Source organism: Centroberyx gerrardi, chromosome 2, assembly GCF_048128805.1.
Source record: "Centroberyx gerrardi isolate f3 chromosome 2, fCenGer3.hap1.cur.20231027, whole genome shotgun sequence".
In the NCBI taxonomy this organism is placed as follows: domain Eukaryota; kingdom Metazoa; phylum Chordata; class Actinopteri; order Beryciformes; family Berycidae; genus Centroberyx; species Centroberyx gerrardi.
In genome coordinates this window covers 23162324-23184653 of record NC_135998.1, presented here as the reverse complement: position 1 = coordinate 23184653, position 22330 = coordinate 23162324, and the positions used below count along the sequence as shown (strand labels likewise).

General features: G+C 43.0%; 2 protein-coding genes across 3 annotated transcripts in view; one reads left to right on the top strand and one right to left on the bottom strand.

The window, feature by feature from the left end:
* The window catches only part of st6galnac6 (ST6 (alpha-N-acetyl-neuraminyl-2,3-beta-galactosyl-1,3)-N-acetylgalactosaminide alpha-2,6-sialyltransferase 6), a 216061-nt gene that overhangs the window by 9954 nt on the left and 183777 nt on the right, over nucleotides 1-22330 (bottom strand). The window lies entirely within an intron of this gene.
* The window catches only part of LOC139921682 (carboxyl-terminal PDZ ligand of neuronal nitric oxide synthase protein), a 52689-nt gene continuing 30408 nt past the window's right edge, over nucleotides 50-22330 (top strand). For both annotated transcript variants that reach the window (XM_071911979.2, XM_078287608.1), the window contains exons 1-2: nucleotides 50-583; nucleotides 1891-1962. In XM_071911979.2, the coding sequence (XP_071768080.1) occupies nucleotides 479-583; nucleotides 1891-1962 (177 nt within the window). In that variant the 5' untranslated portion in view covers nucleotides 50-478. The remainder of the gene's footprint in view (nucleotides 584-1890; nucleotides 1963-22330) is intronic.

Below are 22330 nucleotides of genomic sequence, written 5' to 3'. Positions count from 1 at the left end.
AAGACGACAGGGTTACATCATCAGGGGAACTTTGCTCCAATGAGGGGCTTGCCGTGTGGAGAGAGGGGTGCAGTGTTGCCACCAACAGGACAGGATTCAAAAATACCCACAACACCAGCCAACATCACCTGCGGATAAACCTCGCTTCTCACGGTGGATTTCTCCCGCGGCTTTTTGAAACAAATCACTTCTTGCGTGATTACCAGAGGCGTATGCGGGACAATAACATAGGTGCCTCTTGGTATATTAGCTATTATAAAAAAAATTTAAAAAAAGGGGCGCTCAAATCTGTCCCTCTTGAGGACGGGACCCTTGAAGCTCAAGCAACAACAATGGACTGCGTTTCCACGGGGAACTCGCACTTGGAGCCGCGTCGTACAGACTCAGTGGATTTTAGCGTTTCTAACCTACTCAGTATTTCTCTGTTCACTCGTTAAACGGTGTTTACCGTGTCGGGGTCTTCGGTGTGAGCGCGAGGATGCCTGCGAGGAACAGGTACAATCTGGTGGACGATGTGGCGGACTCGAGGGTGCCGCTCCACAACGAGGAGGCTTACCAGCACGGGATACACTTCCAAGCCAAGGTGAAATAAATAGTTTCCCTCCTGTTGGTACCGCTCTGCCGCCTAGTCTAGTCTAGTTCGAGTTGTATGCTATGTTATTGTGTTGTTTCGGAGCGGAATGGCAGGTGCATGTGCAGTGGACCTAGTCCGTTTTCAACCGACCCGTCAGGAAGTTATTTGAACACATGGCAGCGTCCTAAAACAAACACATAATGGGCAGTTTGGCTTCAGTGTCGCAAACGCCAGTATGTCATGGCATTTGCCAGGATATTGGCGGGATAGCTTTAATGTCAGGACAAAGTTTGCATCTAATTTGCATAAACTAAGCCTTGAACACTGGTGTAACGACCAACCTGTTATTTTGTTTATCGTGATCCTCAAAATGGAGAGACGTTTGTATAAGTGCTGTATGAGTATGACTAAAAGTAGAAGTGTGTATATCTTGCGTCAGCATATTGACCATTTTCAACCTTTCCCTCCAGTCTTTCCAAGTCAGTTTAACCTCTCAGGGAAGCAGCTAGAAACTGACTAAATCAGTGTTTTCAGTGGCACTTTTTTATTCACACACATCGATCTGAACTTTACCTTTCTGTGTCTGGTGTGATTCCACTGCACAGACTACCTGTTATAACGAGAATTAGCCCTAGATAGAGAGTGGGAGTCAGGGAGCACAGTGGCAGAAAGGGTTAAAATAAGGGAGTGTTACTGGTCCGAAGTTCAAACACCAGCTGCTTGCCTCTTGTACACAAGCAGCACGCTCATCTCAGTTTGTCTTTCTGATATGTTCATGTTGTGGTGCAGACACCGCCGACCCCCACTGGATAACATTTTGTCTTAAAAAAAAAAACATCTGAGAAGGTGTTTGTTGTTTTACAGGCTGCATCTTTACAGGGAATTATAACTGTGTCTACTGTATAACAACAGTGGGGAGAGTGAAACCTAAAATCCAAACAGTCATTCTTGTACATAATTCTCTCATTGTGCTGAATTCTTCTTGATTTTTCTGGGGACCACCTGGAGCCCCCTTCAAGGACCCCTGGTGGTCCTCAGACCCCACTTTGAGAACCACTGCTTCAGTGAAACGGTGGACGTGAATAGAGATGAATAAGCTGCACACTCTGTGGCTGTGATTGGTCAAAGCGCCTATTGAGAATCGCTGTGGAAAGTAAGCGGGAGCGCTTGATACAGCCGGGGTTTCAATCACCAAGTCTGTCATATGAACAATTAATTGTGCAGCTCTAGTCTGTGTGACAAAATCTCTGATGCTCTACTTGTGTGTGTGTGTGTGTGTGACATGGGCTGTGTGTTTGCTTGTTTGTTTACTACAGTATGTGGGGAGTCTGGATGTCCCCAGGCCCAACAGTCGGATGGAGATTGTAGCAGCCATGAGGAGGATCAGGGTAAGATGAACACAGAGCACAGCTTTCGTTTACAATAAACATTTTACGTGTGTTAAAGATCAGAAACACACTTGCACACACACACACACACACACACACACACACATACAGTACACACTCACATGTATTTTTACTCTTTGGTGTTTGTTTCTTGGAAGACATCTTTACATAAACCTGAACAATAACACAGTAATTACACACACAATGCAAAGTGTGTGCTTGTGTCTATTTAAAATGGAGCGATACATGCACTGGCAGGACAACAAATCAAAATGGGAATGGGAGAGAGAAAGCTTGCGTGACTCTTTGCTAAAGGGTACCTTGCCCTTTCTGAATACGTTTGTGATAGCTGAAGGGCAGTGTGTGTGTGTGTGTGTGTGCGTGTGCTTGTGGGCATGTTATCATTGCCTTTGATGAAGTTCGGTTTGTGGCATGATTCTTGCACTCTGTTGAGCAGCTCAGTGAGAGTTTACTAGAATGGACAAGAGCGGACCACAAATCAACCGTTTTTCTACTTATCAACTTTATTAGTCTCTCTCTCCCCCTCTCACTCCCTCTATCCTGTATTTACTGTTCACTCTTCATTATTCACACTCAAATTGCAGACGGGCCTGCTGTTTTCCCGTTCCAGTAGTGTAACTATGGGAATCATGTGATCATTTTTCTCTCTCATTGTCCCAGCAGGCCAATATTTTCCTTCAGAAACTAAAACAGGAGCCAGATCAGAGAGCCGGGGTGTTTCTCTGATCTAAGTGTGACTCACTAGCTAGGTTGAGACATGACAAGGCTCTTCCTCTGGCTGAGTGAATATGTAGGAAAGAAATGTGTAATTTCATTTTGGAACAACTAAAAAGCCTTAATGTGCATTTATCCTCTGAAAAATGCATGATTTTTAAGGCACAACGTTCCTGGCCCTCGTCAAGCTACCTTTTTTTTTCTCTCACCATTTGGGGGAAAATTCTCATTTTGTTTTGTCTCCCTTAGTGTAGAAGAGCGGGTCTGTAGGTGGCTGCTCTCTTGTTATAATAGTGTGTGTGTGTGTGTGTGTGTGTGAGAATGTGAGTGTGCGTGTGTGTGTGTGAAATCAGAGGTGCCCCGCTGACTGTTTTCGGGTGAAAAACAAGCCCTCCAGAGAAGCGAAAAAGGAGAGATATTTTAGGCGCCCATCAGTGAAATATAGGTCTATGGAACAGAGAAAAAGCACAGACTGTTTACGACTGTCTGCGTAACTGTGTGAATGGGCTTGCCAGTGGAGCTGAGTGAGGTGATTTCGCCTGTTATTTTCCAAAATAGACAGTAATGTAAAACAAAGATGCTCATCAGTGAGATACATCATAAGCCGAGGCAGAGGATGAAACAGCAGAGGATGAAGCCCGGCTGCAGATAGACAGGCAGGGGAAACGCTTTTGATCACTACAAGAACAAGATTCTCCTCTGAATGTTTTTTGTGTGAGTGTTGATCTCTTTGGCAACCTATATTTATGCCTATTTGTGTGTGAGGGTGTGTGCGCGTGCTCGCATGTGGATGCATACATTTTGGGTTTGTGAATCTCTGTATATACAAGTTCCCTTGAGAGAGCAAAATAAGGCTTTACAGTATCTTTGTGTCAATAATGAATGAGTCGGTGTATTATGGTTGTTGTTACTCTCGGCCTTTGGGAGCAGCATATTGTACAGATCCAGGTTTTTGGATGGCTAATGGATGAGCAGTGTGCTGCCATAGGGAGTCCCAGATGACGAGTTGTAAACTGGAGAGTCTGGCCGGCAGGAGGGACTGATCTACTAAAAAAAGGAACCTCTTCATTATTGATCTGTCATGTGTCTCTGATGCATCTCATCCACTTCATGCTGATAGTGACTAGAGAGATGTTACTATGTATAGATTCAGGTTATGACACTGACCCCAGGAAGAGTCTGTCTCAGTATTTATGTTGTGTCATGTCATCTTTACATTTCCATTAGAACAGTAAAGCATGGCTTTAAAACCTTATTATTTAATAGCCTGCCTTTACATACCGCACTCCACTAGCCTCCACCCCAGCCTGCAGACTCCATACATATTTAACAGTCAATCAGTTGGCTAATGAGCGCAACCACTTTGAGACTAAGCTAATTATTACATCTACTTTTCTTTCAAACTCAAAAGTGCTGCATGGGAAGAATATTGTTGCGTGCCAACCATTACTTGCTTGGGTTAATACCCGCCCACTCTGCCTCCGCTGCATGAATGCAAACAGATGAGCGTTTCAGAGGGCAGGCATGCACGTTTGGGACTCGGTGCCAAGTCAAATGTAATTAGTTTCTGTCTAAATGAATATTGACTGGCCTCCCTGACTTTTCTCTCATCTCTTTTCGCTAGAGCAAAGGCCTTGTCTTCAAATTAGAATCACAGCCTTTTAGCCCAGGCTGTGCAGACAGTGGAGTGTGATTAAAAACACAAGGGAGTGACGAATAAACTGATAGTACAAGGAGAAATTGAGAATGGTTGTCTAGTTGCTGGCAGAGCCAGAGTTGTTTCATCTCCCCCGTCTAATCTCTACAGTTTCAGCAAATGTGAGAAAAGAGGCGCAAGCATGAGACGAAAGAGAGCAGACAACACGGCGATGATCATCTCTGAACAAATACTGAATCTGGGTGTGATAGGGGAGAAGCGCTGTTGGAGCTAGTTGAGTCAAGTCCTCAGCCGTACACACACACACACACACACACACACACACCTGCCACTCCCACAGCGAGGAAGTGAAAAGACACAATTTTGTATCCTGTGGTTCTTTTCAAAGGTTTTGTTAAGACTATTATGGGTGGCTGGTCTTACTGTCTTGTTTTATAAGAATTGGTTTCTTTCAGTTTGACCAGTGGCATAGAAACCACCTCAGCTGTGGTGTGTGTGTGTGTGTGTGTGTGTGTGTGTGTGTGTGTGTGTGTATGAATGTGTGCATGAGCTCCAGTGCTCCACTATACCCAGAGCCGTCGCATTCTACCAGCCTCCGCAATCAATTAACAAGGCTGAATGACGAAGGCAGGAGTTGCTGCATCCACACTGAGAGAGCTGGTGTAGCCGTCCACAGCTCACTGCCTCAGAAAAGGACATGCATCTATCTGAATTCCCCAGGGAAACAAACTAACACACACACACACACACACACACACTCAGCTATTTACAGAACGCCAGTGTCTGTCTCTAAAGGGAAACAAGTTTTAGAAGGACATTCTCTCCTCCCCACTCCTGTCTATCTTTCTATCATTCCCCACTCTCTCTCTCCCTCATTTCCATTCCCCCCACCAGTGCCGTTTTCTTTCCACCCCCTCACTTTCCTCTTACCAAAATAGAGCATCTCGATTTAGCCCATCTCTGGCTATCTACTCAGTGCTGACAGGAATAGATTTGAGGCTGAAGACAGGGGATGCATGCTTCCCTTTGAATTTTGATCGGCTGTAATGGGATTTTAAGCCTCCCCCACATGTCCGTCAGGATGCCGTCGTCTCCCTAAGACTGCCAAGAGTCTCATTGGAAATTACATGGCTCCCCTCTCTGTCCTCTGTGTGTCGGCATCATCTCGTGAGAAGAGTTGTTTCTGTCTCCGTCTACCGCGTCAGAAAGACAGGAGGGCAAAACTTGTGTTTTTCTGTCTCTGCCATTCCGATATTATATGGGTCCGTTGTGTCTGTTTCAGTCTTCCGAGAGGCTGCTGAACTGTCATAACTCAGACAGAGAGCAGATGTTTTTGGGGAGGTTTGGCTGTGTGGAGGGATCCTGTGGAAAGAGAAACACTCTGGCCCTGTCAGAAAGTGCAGCAAAACTTCAATGCAGTGTCTATGTATGTGCGCTACTTGTGTCTTTACACTCCAAAGACACTCAAACCAAAGACAAAGAAAGTCCGGCCAAGGTCTTGAGTGTCACTGAGGAAGATGTGATTGAGTTTTTGTACCGCACTTTGCACCTTATATTTTGAGAGCATCACAGATCATTAAACAAAATCTATTTTTCCAATGCCTCAGTGAAAAGGATCTTTTTTCCCCCGTTGTTGAGCAGTGTGCGGATTCTTGGCACGGTTCGTTGAGTTTTTCATATTGGAATTCACGCACCTGTGGTCAAGTATTGATGGACTTGTGTTTGTGTGCAACCATTCTCTCTATTTATTGAGCAACAAAAGTTTTGAAAGGCAATAACAGTGACATAATGGATTAGGTAAATAAGTAAATCTTGGCATACAAATAAAGGCATTACTTCTTCCAATTTCTGTCTGTTCCTGAGGATTCTGTCAACAAAATAATAGAGTGAGATTTTTACTGCTTTCAAATCCTTTCTCCTCTGAATGTACCAGTGTTGTAATGGTGCATTTTCAGTCATGCACCTATATACTAATTATGAATATAGTAATATTCATCTATTTGTTTTATTAGGTGATTGCTTCTGTTTGAGTTGATTTTGTATTTACTATTCATTCTATTGTTAGATTGTGTGTTTTTAGCTCATTATTCTTAGATGCTTTGGCAATATTGTTCTTAAAGTCCGATGACTGATAAAGTCTGATGACTTTCATGCCAATAAAGCATGTTGAAAAATTGAACTGAATTGTTGTGTTTGATGATGAAACTATCTTGTTTCTCTTAATTCATGTCACTCATTCATACACCTCTGTGGCAACAGAGAAAGGAGAAAAAGTCTTCTTTGACAGTTACCTCAATTACCTCCACCAGAGAAATGTCCATCTCTCTCCCCCTTGTTATCTTGCTCTTGCTCTCCTCTCTCTATGTCTCTCTCTCTTTTTATTTCATGTTGCTCCCCTGTCTCAAGCTTTACGGTCAGAGTTTTGGCAGCTAGCCATAGCAAATGCTTACCCATGCCTGAAGACTGCAGAACACACACACGCGCGCGCGCACACACAGATTAGCGAACATCACACATCATCTTGACAGCATCTGATGTAGTTACACAAATGAGGCATTTCACACACAGCCCAGAATCACAGTTAGACTTAAACACAGATGACCGTCAAATAATAGACCAAGAGGATAACTGTGCACAGGAGTCGCGATCCAACACAAACATTGTCTAAATATCAGTGGATCCCAGTTTTGCATAACAATAACACACTCTGCCTGTCCCAGAAAACCAAGAGAGAAATGAGAGCACAGCTTAACTCCTGGGGGGCTACAGATCTATGGCAAAAGGGGGGTGGTTGGCCGGGTGTTGCTCTGTATGGACTTGTGTATATGTACGTGTGTGTGTGTGTGTTGGGGGGGGAGGGTATTTGGGGAGGAATGGTAGATAATAGGGGACATTGTTTTCACTTTGTATTCATGTTAGCTAAATAGCAGATGTACTAGAGCATAGTAGGTGACCTACATGTGTACTGGATTAGATGTGATCTAGAGTACAGTTGCCCCTTGTTTATCCAAACCCCTTGGTGGAGGTCCCGTTCTTGTGGATTAACAATTGTTTCTCTAAATTTTAAAAAGTAACAATCCATGAGTGATGCTTGAAAGAATACTTCTGTGTGATCTGCTCTGTTAATCGTAGCTTGGGCTCTCGTGGAACAGTCGCAGGCTTTTTCCAAGGAGCTTTTATTCGCTCTGTAGCTAGGTGCTCCCCAGTGGAAGGGGCCTGACATTCAGACTCATTCACACTGAGAAACTCTTACAGTAGATCGGATTTTACCAACGGACTTCTGACTCACAGAAACGTAGCCACAACGGCCACATGATTGTCTCTCCATGCTCATGTGGAGAGTTTTGTTTTGTCTTCAAAATGTGCATCTGGCGCCGTTTTGTGTTTCCATCTCTGTGCCAATGAATTAACGTATGTACTGTATGTATGTACAGTATGTGTGTGTCATTGTGTAGTCATTCTTTTTGAGTTTTATCCGGTTGTGTTCTCTGCTTTGTTACCGACTGGTGTGCCATCATCATGATGTTAGGTTGGATATATTGCAGGGACATGGCAGCAGGTCTTTGCTCACATGGATAGACAGACAGGTGGTGAGTGGTGCCTGCTTTCACGACCGGCAGCATATGTACACACACACAGGCACGCACATGGGCACACACACACACACACGCACGCACGCGCACACACATGCTACTGCTTTCATTGCCCTCCCTGAGGCAATCCCATGTCTTTCAGTGCCTAGATTAACGAGACAAGTCTTTCACTCTGATGATCTCCCCACCCTCAACCAAAACAAGCCCCGTCCAAAGGAAGGGACCGTCCTAAAGCCACGGACTCATCCTCCCCCTCAGCCTGAAGGCACATTTCCTCTGCAGACATTCCCTGACCGCTGCTCTCTGCAGCCTCAGCAGCAGCAAAGTGGGCTTGAAGCCCAGTGTAAGTTATGTGCTCATTTATATAGTTTATTGTGGAACTCAACTATACTAAAGGAATAGAAATCATAGAAGACCTTTACTTCTCTTATCTTTATGCTTTGGGGTATATCAGCAGGTCCAAGCTCATAGTTAGCAGTCCCATAGCCAGACATCCATCTGAACTGACCACTATGCACCCTCCCTGTCCTATTATCTGCTATTATCTGCTGGCTACTGTCTGCCGAAAACCTGTCAGCATCCCGTCTCAAGTAGAAACTCAACTACCTAAGGCCATCTCAGACCAGGACCTGGACATTTGTGTGTGGGTGTTTGTACTTATGTGTGTGTGTGTGTGTGTGCCTCTGTTTGTACAGTGGTGTTAGGCTGTACAAAGATCTGGATGGACAAACCTTTCCCTGAAACTAGTCTTGTGCATGGAGTCACATGGACCAGTCTTCCAGTCAGACAGCCATGTGTATGGGTCAGCCAAGCAGGTGTCATTGAATGAATACATTCAGCCATCTAATTGAAATCAGATTTGGAGGCAGTTATAGTATGAAGTTGGCAGTTAAGTAATGTTTGATTCTGAATGTAGCTGCTTTTCATTCTAGACACAGATCTACCTGAGCGGTAGACCTTAATCTTAATCAGCTTTAGAGATAACTGCAGCATAAAGTTGTTAAATTAGGCCTACTCAGGAAATCAGCTTCCCTGGTAATTAATGATATGAAGCACCCTGGAATAATTTGATCAAATTATGAAGTAAACATCATAACAGTGATGCAAGCTTCTTACAGCTGTTAGCTAGCCTTAAAAGGTGACAGACAGCTCCCCCCCCTCCGCCCCCCCTTCCCACACACAAACACAGACCCTGGCTCAGTTCAGTTCAGTTCAATAAAGCAAAAAGCCATGAGAGTCTGTGCTTTACAGTGATTTTAGAATAACTAAGAGGTGTTATGCACAGTTTGAAGCGGAGTTAACAAATACTCCTGTGCTAGGTAAAGATGTAAGAGCCAGGCACAAGTAAAGTAATTAGGGAGTAATTGTGATTCAATATAATACAATATAATTTAATATAGATCAATAAAACAAGTTACTAGTGGATCATTCTCTACCTCTGTCTCAACCTCTCCTGTCAAGCAGTGACCACTACAGTTTGTCCTCGACTTTGGGTATCTATGTGTCTTCCTTTCTCTATTGGCCCTTGGTGGTCAATGAGCCCAAACCTGGTCAGGATAATAGTCTGCTTTTTTTTTATCTCTGACAGAGAAGAGATTGTCTGCCACTTTGGTTTGGTTATTCAGATGGTCCGAATAGAAAGATTGCATTTGTAATTTGTTCAGTGATAGGGTTTGCCCTAGTTTGTATTTGATAAATGGTGCTGGTGTGAAATGCTCTCTCTCTCTCTCTCTCTCTCTCTCTCTCTCTCTCTCTCTCTCTCTCTCTCTCTCTCTCTCTCTCTCTCTCTCTCTCTATTATTCTGTAGCTCCGAATTAACCACAAATGTCAGGCCACTCCTCAGGTCGCCCTGACAACCAGCTCTGCCGCCAAAACATGCCTTTTCTCAGCTAATCTTCAGGTTTGGGATGGGCTTCAAGTCTGGCTGATGTGAAGACTGCATGTAAGGTTCATCTTGTAACATGTGACGACAGTGGCTAAAAGATATTCTAGGAAAGGCATAGGCCTGTATATATTCAGACTTTACCTTTATTTATATTCAGATATACAGTATATACCTAAATTGAAAAGCAGTATACCACAGTTTTTCCAGAACTGGTACAATTGTCTATTTTAATAAAATTCTGACAAATGAAAAAAAAAAGAAGTAAATTCATTCAATTCGAAAATCATTCTCCAGATAACTTAATATAATTATGTGCTAGGTTTGTAATAGGGCTGAAACGATTCCTCGAGAAACTCGAGTAACTCGATTACTAAAAATCATCGATGCAAAGAATTTGCATCGAAGCTTCGTTTAATCCATATAACTATATACACGCTCAGTGTTTCGCACGGATGATTATTACTGTTGCACAACGCGCTGGAGAAAGAGAGAGAAAATAGCGAGGGGCGAAGAGAAGAGACAGGCCAGAGAAAACGACAGAAAGTGTCCAAAGTTTCGGATCCAGTGTCGCCAACTTGGCGACTTTGTCGCTAGACTTAGCGACTTTTCAGACCCCCCTGGCGACTTTATTTCTCAAAAGCGACTAGCGACAAATCTGCCGACTTTTTCTGACCATGGAAAGCAATGTTAATGTGTTGAATCCCAAAGCATTTGGCAATAAATTGGTTCGGCTGATGCTGGTTTTCTCTGCTTGCTTGTCTAATCCAGAGAGGTCTGACGGTCACAGCGCTTCCCACACAGCGTAGCTCCCTCCCTCCGCTGAGAGCAGGGACTGTAGGATAGGGTCCACTTGTAATTGCTACCGGCGTACGCCGAAACTGGCCGGGTGGGCAGAGTCAGCACTTAATATTAAAACGGGATGAGATGAAGGCTAGTAAAGAATGCACGTTAATTATGGCTATATGTAATGGCTAGTTAAGAACGTAAATCAATATGGTGGCTAGTTATGATGTCCCTAAGTTAGCTAAGTTTTGCTCAAGAAAATAACCAGAGAAAATAAAATGCTGCAGTCAATTTGTGAAAGCCTGAGCTTCATTCATGTTATTATTATGATAGTCACACACACATACACACACACACACACACACACACACCTACTCCCCTCACAGTGATGCATAAAATACCCCAGAAAGCAAAATATCAGGTGGTGTAAGTGGCAATTGGAGCCTAAAATGCACCAGTCCAATACAGCAGGTATATTCAGTTTAGTTTGATTGCAGTGAGTAGGGTCAGCAGGTGTAGGGCAACCCTTCAACATAGCAAATAAATGTACATTAGCCAGTCTTATGAACTTGTATTATATTTAGGCCTAGTAATAAATATCAATAATAATTATTATTTCACCTCGTTTTCAGTAAATCACAGTGTCGTATGGACAGCTTTGTGCGGACAGCTTTTCTCTTTTGTATATTTACTATTGCTCTTTAATAAAGCAAAAGTATTTCTTATCCGATTACTCGATTAATCGATGGAATAATCGGTAGAATACTCGATTACTAAAATAATCGATAGCTGCAGCCCTAGTTTGTAACATGTACTCCCCTGCCTGTCTGTGAGCAGTGTTTCTTAGCATGAGTAGGTAAATAAACGAGGCCCATTGTATTATCGTATCGCTTGTTGGATAATGATTGAGGAAAGTGCTGCAGGCTTTGGAGCTGGCAGATAGGCTGCCCTACTTCTAAATGTGATTTTGTGTGTGTGTGCGTGTGTGTGTGTGTGTGTGTGTGTGTGTGTGTGTGCATCTCACCTCTCTCATCTTGTTCCAACTTGCTACATAGAAAGCCTCAAGGTCTTATTCTCCAGCCTCGATCGTTCAAACCCCCCTTACTCTGATACTCTTTTTTGTTGCACTCCCTTCATCTCTCTCTCTCATCATAGCTCTATTTACTCCTCTCTACTTTCTCCCTCTCTTCTCCCAAGTTTATGTTGGTTTATGCTTGCAGGCAGCAGTCGCGGTGCAAAAGCCCAGGGCTCAAGTTGAGCTCTGTGACATTAAATTGCTGCTGATTGCTGGGAGGCGACACCTCCATTAACCAGTTTCCTCCACTCTCCTTCTATAGCTCAGAGCCTCAGACATACATCTTCCCACTGACCGTTACTAATAACTCACACAGTTGATATTATGACATGGAGGGAAATGCTCCAGTATACTGGACACACTTCCACAGTGCAGTCTAGATCTACAATGTGCCACGTTGTATGATGACTGATTTGGGGTTCATGCGTTTAGAAAGCCAAGGCTCCTCAAGGAGACTGTGGTTTTTACTTTAGTCCAGTGGGGCAAAGCAGCTGTTCCCCGGCTCACTCTCATTGGATGAATGAGCCGAGCGAACTGCTGCTGTTCAGCCAAATGACTCTAAAACACTTTACCACTGCCATCCAGACAGACACTAACAAGATAATGTACTCTTTGCTATCCATATGACACGCTAATGTGTCTGTCACTCATACTAACGGCATGGCATGCTGGTCTAACAGAGAGCAATCCCCCTGCCTGTCAAACTCCATCCATTTATCTTTGGCTAATGTATGTCACTTAGGTGGTGTAAGCGTTTTATAGATAAAAATAAAGTCAAAGATGCATTTTGAGTTGTTGATTGAACAGAACAGGAATATGGCTTACATGATGTGTCATTTGATTCTGTATTGTATATATAACCCACTGTCAGAGAAACTATTTTGCCGCATCATTGTTATCTCCAGTTGCATCAAGCCATCAGGGCAGAAAAACTGAATTGATTATAAGGGATGAGACGGCCCATAAGCCGTCTAATCGTATGCACTTGAGGCATTAGCATATATTTGGAACAGTCTGAATTTCCCAAACTGCTTCCTTTTTCAGGTTTTCTCTTGCTTTCCTTGCATAGTTTGATCGCATTTGGATTTCAGTGCGACTATTTAGCCTTTGAGCCTTTGATTGGTCTCTTTCTCGCTCTGTGTGTGTGTGTGTGTGTGTGTGTGTGTGTGTGTGTGTCTTTGTAGTTGGATGCCCATGGTGAAGCCTGAGCTCCTCAAATCTCTCTCTCTCTTACTCTTTGAGTCTCTCTCCATTTTTCTCCCTCTCCTTATGACCATCTGCATTGGCTACATTAAACCAATACAGGAGTATCTAGTGGATTTCTGACAGTATCCTGGCTCTCTTATTCCAGCTGAAATTATTAGAGCCTGTCCAATAATCTTTGGTCCAAATTACAATGGTATAACAAGACCGGAAATGTGCCAAATAGTGGTTTCCTTCGCCAAAACTCTCCAAACTTCAGCTTGTGGACTGAATTCTAGAACAAATTCTGAACAAAAAATAACTAAAAGTCAGTCAACAGCCATAAATGTAATACCTTACAGACTGCAAATACTAAAACTCTGCAGTCCTAGCCAAATTGCTGAACTCACACAACTCTTGAGCACATTTTAAACGTTGATATGTTGTGATTTTACTATTGTGGACTTTTATATTACTGTCAGCTGTGGTGTTGTTGGTTATTGTGTAATTTATTGTGTGGAACAACAGCAACATACATACCAAGGAAATAACTACCACCAGCCTATCACAGCTTCTGTTACTACATGACTGTTTGCAGGTCAGTAAGGGTTATAAGGGAATCAGGGTTTTTCAAATACAGAACAGGATCTTAATTATCATTGCAACATACTGTACATTCCCAGCAACTGACAGCCATTAAGAGCAAGATGAATACTGGAATCAGTGTTGCACAAAAGGCATTCATTGTTTCTGAGCCATTCAGTTGACTGTAATCACCATTACCCATGGTGACTCACAGAGCCTCAACAGTAGAGTCCCACCAAATAAAGACACAAAGTAAACTACTTCATTCATATAATTCAATTCAATACAGGGCAGGTCCAATGTCTCTCTCTTTCTATGCCTCTCTCTGACTCTGCCTGATCCACCGGAGATACATTGCAGTCACGCTTTGCAGATTTTTAGAAGCATTTTATGAATTTTACCATGATTTCAACTCAACTAAGAACAAATTCATATTTACACTGACAAGAATAAGACCTCTTTAAGAGAAGGAGTTAGGCAGGAAAAAAAGCGTAGACAGCAGTGGAGTGGAGGTGGCTGACATCAGTCAGTGAGTGGAGCATGTGGCGACATACATTTCCCCTTCACCCAACCTGCTGTTGTCATACAAGGTCGCTGCTGGTACAGCGGGCTACATGATGAGGGCTGTCTCAGCCTTTTCAGACAAGGATTTAGGCTACTCATTATTGAGCTTTATGAAAGCTCTCTCACACACTCTTAAAGCCTCTTCCAAGGGGCTTTTTGGGACATGTTCGCATGTAAGGGACAGATGGCGCCCCTGATTCGCACCCCATGTCTACCCCCCTAAAACAGTGGCAGAGTTATCCGGGCAATTGCCTTGGGCCATGTTGTGACTTTATAGGGCCTCAAACTTTGCATAATTTTATTTAATATTTGGTCCTAACTAAATATTTTAGCCCTTGTCTCTTGCTTTTTATGTGTTGTTTAGGCCCCCTACTCTACTTGATTTCGCATTGCTTTTCCCTTGATGGCACACATGTAGACCTGCAGTTAAGCAGCAGAAAAATGAGGGAAACTAGTTTTAAAGAAAAGGGAGCTGTGTCCAGGTTTATAAGACACACACACACACACACACACACACACACACCACTTCTAACAGATTCCAAGTCATTAATAATTTTGTGCACTGAAAGAAATAAGTATGCATGATCAATATTCTATTTTCCTGTCTCTTTTTGCTGTAGGTGCTATGTAAAGATCTTTGGAGAGAATTTTAACCTTTATTTACTTTATTCCATATAGCCTTTCCATTCTTCTTCACCCCCCTAAATGAGATGCCCCGAGTTGCTCATGCTTAACTAGCAGCGATGTGTTTAACAGCTCCTGGCCATAAAACCGGTCTCTGTGTAGAACCTCCACAGTATAAAGTCCGCCGCTGCCCTAACCTGTGGTCACCTCTCCTGCTGTATATTAGAAGCACAGGGGTGCTGAGGGGATTTTGGGGCCTGTGATCTGACAGGGTTCTTTCTAGTAATCCTATTACTCTGACTGTTGCTTTGCCAGACCACTGCGCTGGACAGAGCCGCTCTCAGCACCTCCATATCACCATGTGCATGTCCCCGTGTTACTTCTCTCTGCAGGATGCTCTGGGGCCCCCTTTGTCTCGGCGTCTAACTCTATCCCCCCTGTATCCCTCCCTCCCTCTCTCTGGCTCTTTCACTCCTGCACACCTGCCAGCCTGGCTGCATTTTGCATACCATGTGTGTATTTTGAGCTCACAGTATGCTGGTGTGACTTGTTAAAACAGGCAAATATGCAGATACTGTACGGCCGTTTTTGACGAAAGACACTGGAGTTTAATTCATCCTTTCAGTTTTGACTCATCTGTTAAAAAATGGGCCAGAACCAATCCAGGCATACTGCAGGGATGTTAGCCACTTGGACATTACTAACCAGTGCAGGAAAAGCCTCTTCTGTATACCCTACCACTCATGTCTCACTAGATTGTGCACATTTTTTGTCTGAGTGAATCCTGACTGATGACCAGACAGCCTTGCTTGTCATGCCAAGGTAAAACGGGGGAAATTAAATCAATAAAATCAATAAAGCAAACCTGAAGCACTGTATAAATGATATGACTATTTACCGGGAGCGATGAGATTTTGTAGAGGCTGAAGGCAGGAGCGATCACAGAGGCCTGATCTTCTCTTAGACCATTTGAATTACTGATACCTCAGAGGGTGTTTTGAAATTTTTACCAAATATTGCAAAGAGAAAGTTGCCTACCAGCTTTTGGTAGATTGGTTTACTCAGAGAAGGATGAGATCCAGCCAGCAGCCATCTCGATGTCAGATGAGCACTCTCAGGACATTTTGTCATTTTTTTGGTATTCTTTGTTGATGATGAGCTTAAAGAACACCTTGATGCCATATTATTCTATGTTATTTCGAAGGAGAGACCCCATAATCTACTCACACAGAATGAATGAGTCATGCATTGCCACGTTGTGTAAACAAACACACTGTCAGTGAATTAAGTCACTGTTACCTTTTGACACATGCACTTATCAGGTTATCAGTCAGGTTATGATCAGGGCAGCTGTGGTGTTGCTGTTGGTTTGCTTGTGGTTGGCTTAGAGTGTAGTGGGGAGAAATATGATGTTTCAGTTTGAACACGTGATGACAATCAGTTGACAGTACTTTGGTGTCTCATCAGTCAAGTTAAACACTGGGGTGGTGATGTAAGAGGAAACAAAAGTAATTAGTCAACATAATGAAAGAAATGTTTGTCTCCTACATTATCACCTGATTACTGTCAATTACTGTAAACCAACTGCCAACTGTCGCCTGTTTTCAGATTCTCTTTGTTACAGAATATATGAATTCTCATCTTTGTTATGTCTGATGAAGTCCAAATGACCAAAACATCATATTTTTGCTCATAACATAAAAGATCAGTTTTTAAAGGGGAGACTACCGTGGTCTGTGTCCTTTCTCCATGCAATTACTTGCAGGGTTAGGGTGGAGCTGATATGTCCTGGCAGACTGTCTACATAAAAACAGAGAAGCTTGCCGTAGTGCAAAAAAAAAACAACTATTGGTGAAAGGTCTGCTTCTGTTTTCCCAGAAGTTTCCCAGCTATCATGACTGAAACACAGATGATTTTATAGATATGTGTTACATTACTTTGGGTTTGGGGTTTTGTGAAAGTTATGAAATAATGAAAACAATTCCCCGGTGACTCTGCCCATTCTGGGACAGCAAATCTCTTCTGGCTTTTAAGTGCCTGTGCTGTGTAGTTTCGTGTGTGTGTGTGTGTGTGTGTGTGTGTTGTGTGTTTCTTCCCCTGTGCACGTGTGGATGCATGTACTTTGTGTGTGTTTCTGTGTGCAGTTTTTGCATCTGTGTGTCACTGAGTGTGAGCGTTTGGCACGCTCAGGTTGTTCCTTTGTATTTCCTGTGCGCCCCATGTGAGTAACTCTGAGTAGCCGCCGTCGCCGCTCTGGGACTGGCTGTCCTTTCACTGCGCCTGTCAGAGAGTCACTCAAGCGCGGGTCCATTCTCACTGCAAGGACACAAACACTCAAGGAGCTGCCAGCCTGCGCCCGCACTACGACTTAGCTGCTTCCTCTGTCGAGACTGCTGGAAGTGTATTCGATGACTTTAAAAAGCTACGGGTTCACTCACTGCACATCATGTTCGTTGTTTTTATCTGTGGCAGCTCTTCTTTGTGACCTTGTTGCTGTTATAATAGTTGAAAGGACTTTATGATAATCGCTCAAAGTGTACCGACTGGCCTCTTGAGATGGTTACCAGAGTTAGAGTGCTTTGCTCCGTTCCCTGTTCCTGTGCAGACATATTAAGTCAGAGTAAGATTGATATTAACAAATTCTGTCTGTCAGCCTCTGTAAATGCACTTGCAGTGTAAGTAATGAAAGTCATTTATCTAGAAAAGACGCAGCTGTAGCTCCCAGATGGAGCTGAGGCAGTGTCAGTGCCAGCTGTGCTAGCCTGTCTACCAGAATTTTGTCACAAAAATGAAGAATAAACACACTGAGAAAAAAACGCAATAAAGCATTCACAATAAAAAACACTCTTCAACAACAGAAACCAAAGCTTTTTTGCCCACCACAAAATGCAATCAAACAACAAATCAAATAATCACTTAAAACACACTCTAACTTTCCTCCTGAACCCAATCCATTTGGAAAAACAACTTTTGCTGCGAATTGTTTTTGTAAGCGTATACAACAGCCACGGATGGTTCTTATTTTCATAATAAAAGCCCCTGTTCTTCTACATCCCTGCAGTGAATTCCCCTGTTGTGTGTAACCCTGCTGTCACCGATGAAGCCCCCATTAAGCGGCCCTGCTAGCTAGCTGTGTTCCCGCTAGCACCCTCTCTCCCACAGGGCTCGACTGCCACTCTCTGTGGGCTGCCAAGACCGGAGCCCAGGAGTCCAATCAATAGTATCTGCAGTGAGGCGGAAGTCGCTCACATAGGCACAGACAGGCACCAGCACAACACACACACACACACACACTTTCTCCTTATTTTGTCTCTCTCTATCTCTATCTCTCTCTCTCTCTCTCTCTCTCTCTCTCAATCTCACACACAAACCAGCCAGCATGCACAAACACAGACTCCAGATTTAGGCCAAGGTCGTCCTCCATAGCGACTGTTCGAGGTAATTGCTCCCTCATACACACTCCTGCTGACTAATGGTGAGACATGCAAGTTCACTCAGGAGGTTAGGACCTCTCCTACACCATGGGAGTCACTCAGTCCTCCCTCCTTGGCCCGGGGCAGAGAAGCCCGTCTGAAAATACCACACGCAGGGAGAGACAGAACGCCAGCAACAGTGATAATAGCTCAAATTCCTTGTTAAACTAATGGGACATTGTAAGATGCAGCTGCTTTATTGGCAAAAACATGATTTCTCTTAAAAATTCAGCACTCAGTTGGAGTTTTAACGTAGTAATAAAAGAAACTTGTTGATTTAATTTCAAATTGTTTCCCGGCACTTTGATTTCCAACTCCTTGGATACCTCGGAAGTCTCTTTTCAAGTTAAATGCCAGGCTGTTGGACAGCTGCTGCGTTTCTCAGCCCAGTTCTGCTCTCAACAGTCATCTCTTTGTATGCTCATTTGGAAGAAAAAAAAAAGTGAAATTCCTTGAAACTCCCCAATCCTGAGAATTGTAATGAAGTGGTTGCTAGGATACAATCTATAGGGCCCATTGTGGAGTCCTGTATGGATTCAATGGTACTACAGGGAGCATCGACGACCCACAATGCTCCCTGCATTCCGCTGCCTTTCAGCGCAGTCAAAGGGGATTGGGGGTTGTCCATAATTTCTTATTCCATCATCTGGTTTGCAAAGCCTAAGTCCTGCCCATTGATTTCACTCTAAAAACTACAAAAACAGCAGGGGAGAACAAAATTGTCCATTTCCACCTTCCTGTTCTAAATTTCCTAAAGCCAGTCTATCTGCCTCGGACCAAATGACGTTAACGGACCATGTAAGACTCGCCGGCCTTTCATTAAGGGGTCGTTGACAGGTATCTTTTGAAGCCGGGAGGTTTTATTTATGCGCAGTATAATTACTCCTGCGTAACGGCTGGGGGCCCCCTCTCTTCCCTGCACTACACTCCCTGTCTGTAGGAACGAGGACGGTCAACACCGTAACACTGGAGTCCAGTCTCGCTCCGCAGGCCGCAGTGTGCATGTGAAATGCTACCTCTGTTTTTCTGGGGTCCCTCTACAGTTGGCTGTGAGACTCGGGGGGCCTCCTCGTCCTTAATGGTGCTCTGTGGACGCAGTCAGATCCCGATCCGTGTCTGAGGATCATGAATCAGACCCAGAGATTCTGCTAGACTCGGTTAGACTGTGGTTAGAAGTGGTCCAGGGCCCCATGGAGGTAAACAGACCATTCATAATCTTACCTGCTGGATACACTGGAGAGGGATATTACTGTAATAGCTCTTCCTATTAGATCTAGAGTTAATGGTTTCATTTCCAAGTGGGCATATAACCTATTTTATACTGAAGCGGTGTTTATTTTCATATTTTGGAGAGGGGCTTTTTGGTAACATAACAACCAATGTGGAAAGTAACAGTCTTGCAAGATTTTAAAGGTTATTATTAAAGGGATATTGTAGATCTTTTCCACACTTAGTGTTAACCTGCTGTTCTGTCTCCGGTTGTCGGCATCTTTTTGTTGTAAATAATTGATTTGAAAGAGCTGAAAGCAAAGCTGCCACCTTCAACTCTTAATGAGTTTCTGTAATTAAATAGTGAATGATTATATCACGGGCGGCTTTGCACTTCGTTGATTACTCATGCCACAAAGAGAGACTTGTTTGAAGATGTCACACCAGATTATGTTGTCTTGCCCTGCTCAGATAATACCATTAAAAAATAAATGGCTTCTCGTCGCCTCTAGTTTGATCTTGTAATATCTTTGTGTCTGCTCTTGTTTAAAGGGGCGGACTTAACAACTTAGAACACTTTCACTGCTGAAGTGATAGATACATACATCCAGTGCTGTGTGTGTGTGTGTGTGTGTGTGTGTATGTTTGTTTGTGTGTATGTATGTGTGTTTGTGTGTGTGAGAGAGTGAGAGAGAGAGAGAGAGAGAAAGAAAATACAAAGCAAGTCACAAAGCAAGATATGCTTCAGTGTAAGACGAGTATTTATTTGACTTATACACTGTATAGAACTGTTTATATGTAAGGAGCATTTTTTTAACCTTTTATTTACCATTATGTGTTATGTATTTGTCAATTTTACACAATGTCATTGTTTGTGTTGACTGTTGACTGTTGTAGTGACTTTCTGCTTTGGCAAAATGTTTTATCAAAACATCATGCCAATAAAGCTTCACTGAATTGAACTGAACTGAATTGAATTGAATGAGAGAGTGAGAGAGAGAGAGAGAAAGAGACTAAGTGCAACTAAAGGTAGACTTATTAAAGGTGCATTTACTGCTGTGTTGCATATGGGATCAAATGTTGTATTGAGAGCCAGCTTCCCCTTCATCATTTCCCGAACACAAACGCAAAGTCATCACTATTCCGTCTGACACTTCTCTAATAGATTACAGAGTGGAACGCTGACTGAAATTTGTTTCGCCGTCTGGGAAGACTGATGAGTCTGACCGCTTAGAAGCGCCCGCATCCAATCTGAGACAGATTTGAACTATATTCTCTCATTGTATTTGCTTTAAGCTTAAATTTTGCTCCTGTAACTGCAGTGGTGTCACTCGCTGCATCACTGTGGGCTTATAGTTTCAAGGTCTTAAGACACATTTTTGCAGAGTGCATCTTAGAACTTAAGCCCATGTCCCTTGCATGACTGTTCAATCCACATATTAGTCATGCACTTTTCATTAGCACTCATGTATTATTCTCAAAGTCTGTCTTCCTACTTTTCTCTTCAGAAATATCCTTGGTGCTGAGCTAAAGTAAACTAAGCTCTACTCTGAAATATATTTTATGCCATGTTGAAGGGTTTTTAACTTTACGTGTCGAGGCTCAGGGGATCTTGTGTCATGAGCTTTTAATTGTTTGCGCCACTGTTGATAAAGAAAAAAAAGAAAACATAACAATGCAAGTGCATTAAAGTCTGAATATTTCAAAACACTTTTGCACTTAAGCAAAGAAAATATAAAATTTTCATACTTGGATGAAGTTGCAAAATCTCTTTTTGCTCCACCAGAACGCTGGCATAAACTCTGAATTATAAAAGACTTGTGTATAAGTGTTTTGACACAAATAGCGTTGTGTAACAGGAAGTATGCGTGTGATTTTGCAGTACAGAGTGTATTAGACGTTGTGTTTGTGTGTGTGTGGTGTGTGGATGTGTGTTTCTTTGCATGCAAACGTGCATGCATGTAAAGTTAGTGTGTGTGTGTTTGTATTGCTTTTTACCCTTGTCTCACATTAGTATTGCCAAGATGACAAATTATTGTCTCGCTTCAGATGTCCTGTCTGGCAGGTTAATGTCAGATAATCATCATTCTGCTCAGTTGCCTTTCTTAAATGACCTCATCACATTATTTCACCCCTCTGCATTGCCACATTAGACAAGTGTGTGGGACAAGCTCAAATAAACACCTGGTTTATGCCCTTGTTCTGTAGGAGTAAAAATACAAAACTGAATTCATGACATTTCTAAAATATGTAGTACTAATAACCTAAATGTAAATGCTATTCCGTTTGTATTGCACTTATTGTGCAAACATTTTTCTTTTTTACCTTACACATTGGGATCTTGATCCCCAACATACTCTATAATCTTGCTTTCCAAATTTGTTAGTGCTAAAGGGAAGTTTTGGCATTTTGGATGTGTGGTTGTTTCTACTCCTAGAATAACATGTAATTGTTTTCATGAGGACTCTTTTCTCTCATGCGCCCTTTTCCCCTCATCTCACCATACTGCTTTTCCTTGCCGTATGAACATTTCTCCATTTCTCCTCCTTACATCCTGGCCAACTTCTCTCTTTCTGTGGTCTGTTTTCTCCTCTCTCCCTCTCTAAGCCCATTCTTTATTTAATCAGCTCTCTCAGGACTCGGTTCTGTATAATTAGAGACCGAAACTTTAATCACCATGGATCCAGGGCAGAGAGAGCGCGGCATTTCAAATACACAGTGCAAACATATGCAGGCAGGCGTGTATAGGAACACACAAATATGACAGCTTAGCGTTGTGATAGTGAGGAAAAAATGACTTGAGGTCTGCACACACGCTCACACTTTAGGACATCAGTGCAGTATGTTATTATGGCATGTGGCAGGTCTTGGCTTGTTCACAATGCTCGGCTAATTGTACCATCGCAGCGCTGTGGGTAGTTGGAATAAAAGGTCACAGTTTGCAGGAGGTCCTTGCATAACATCTGTTCTCTCCTCTTCTCACCTCTACTTCTGTCTCCTCTC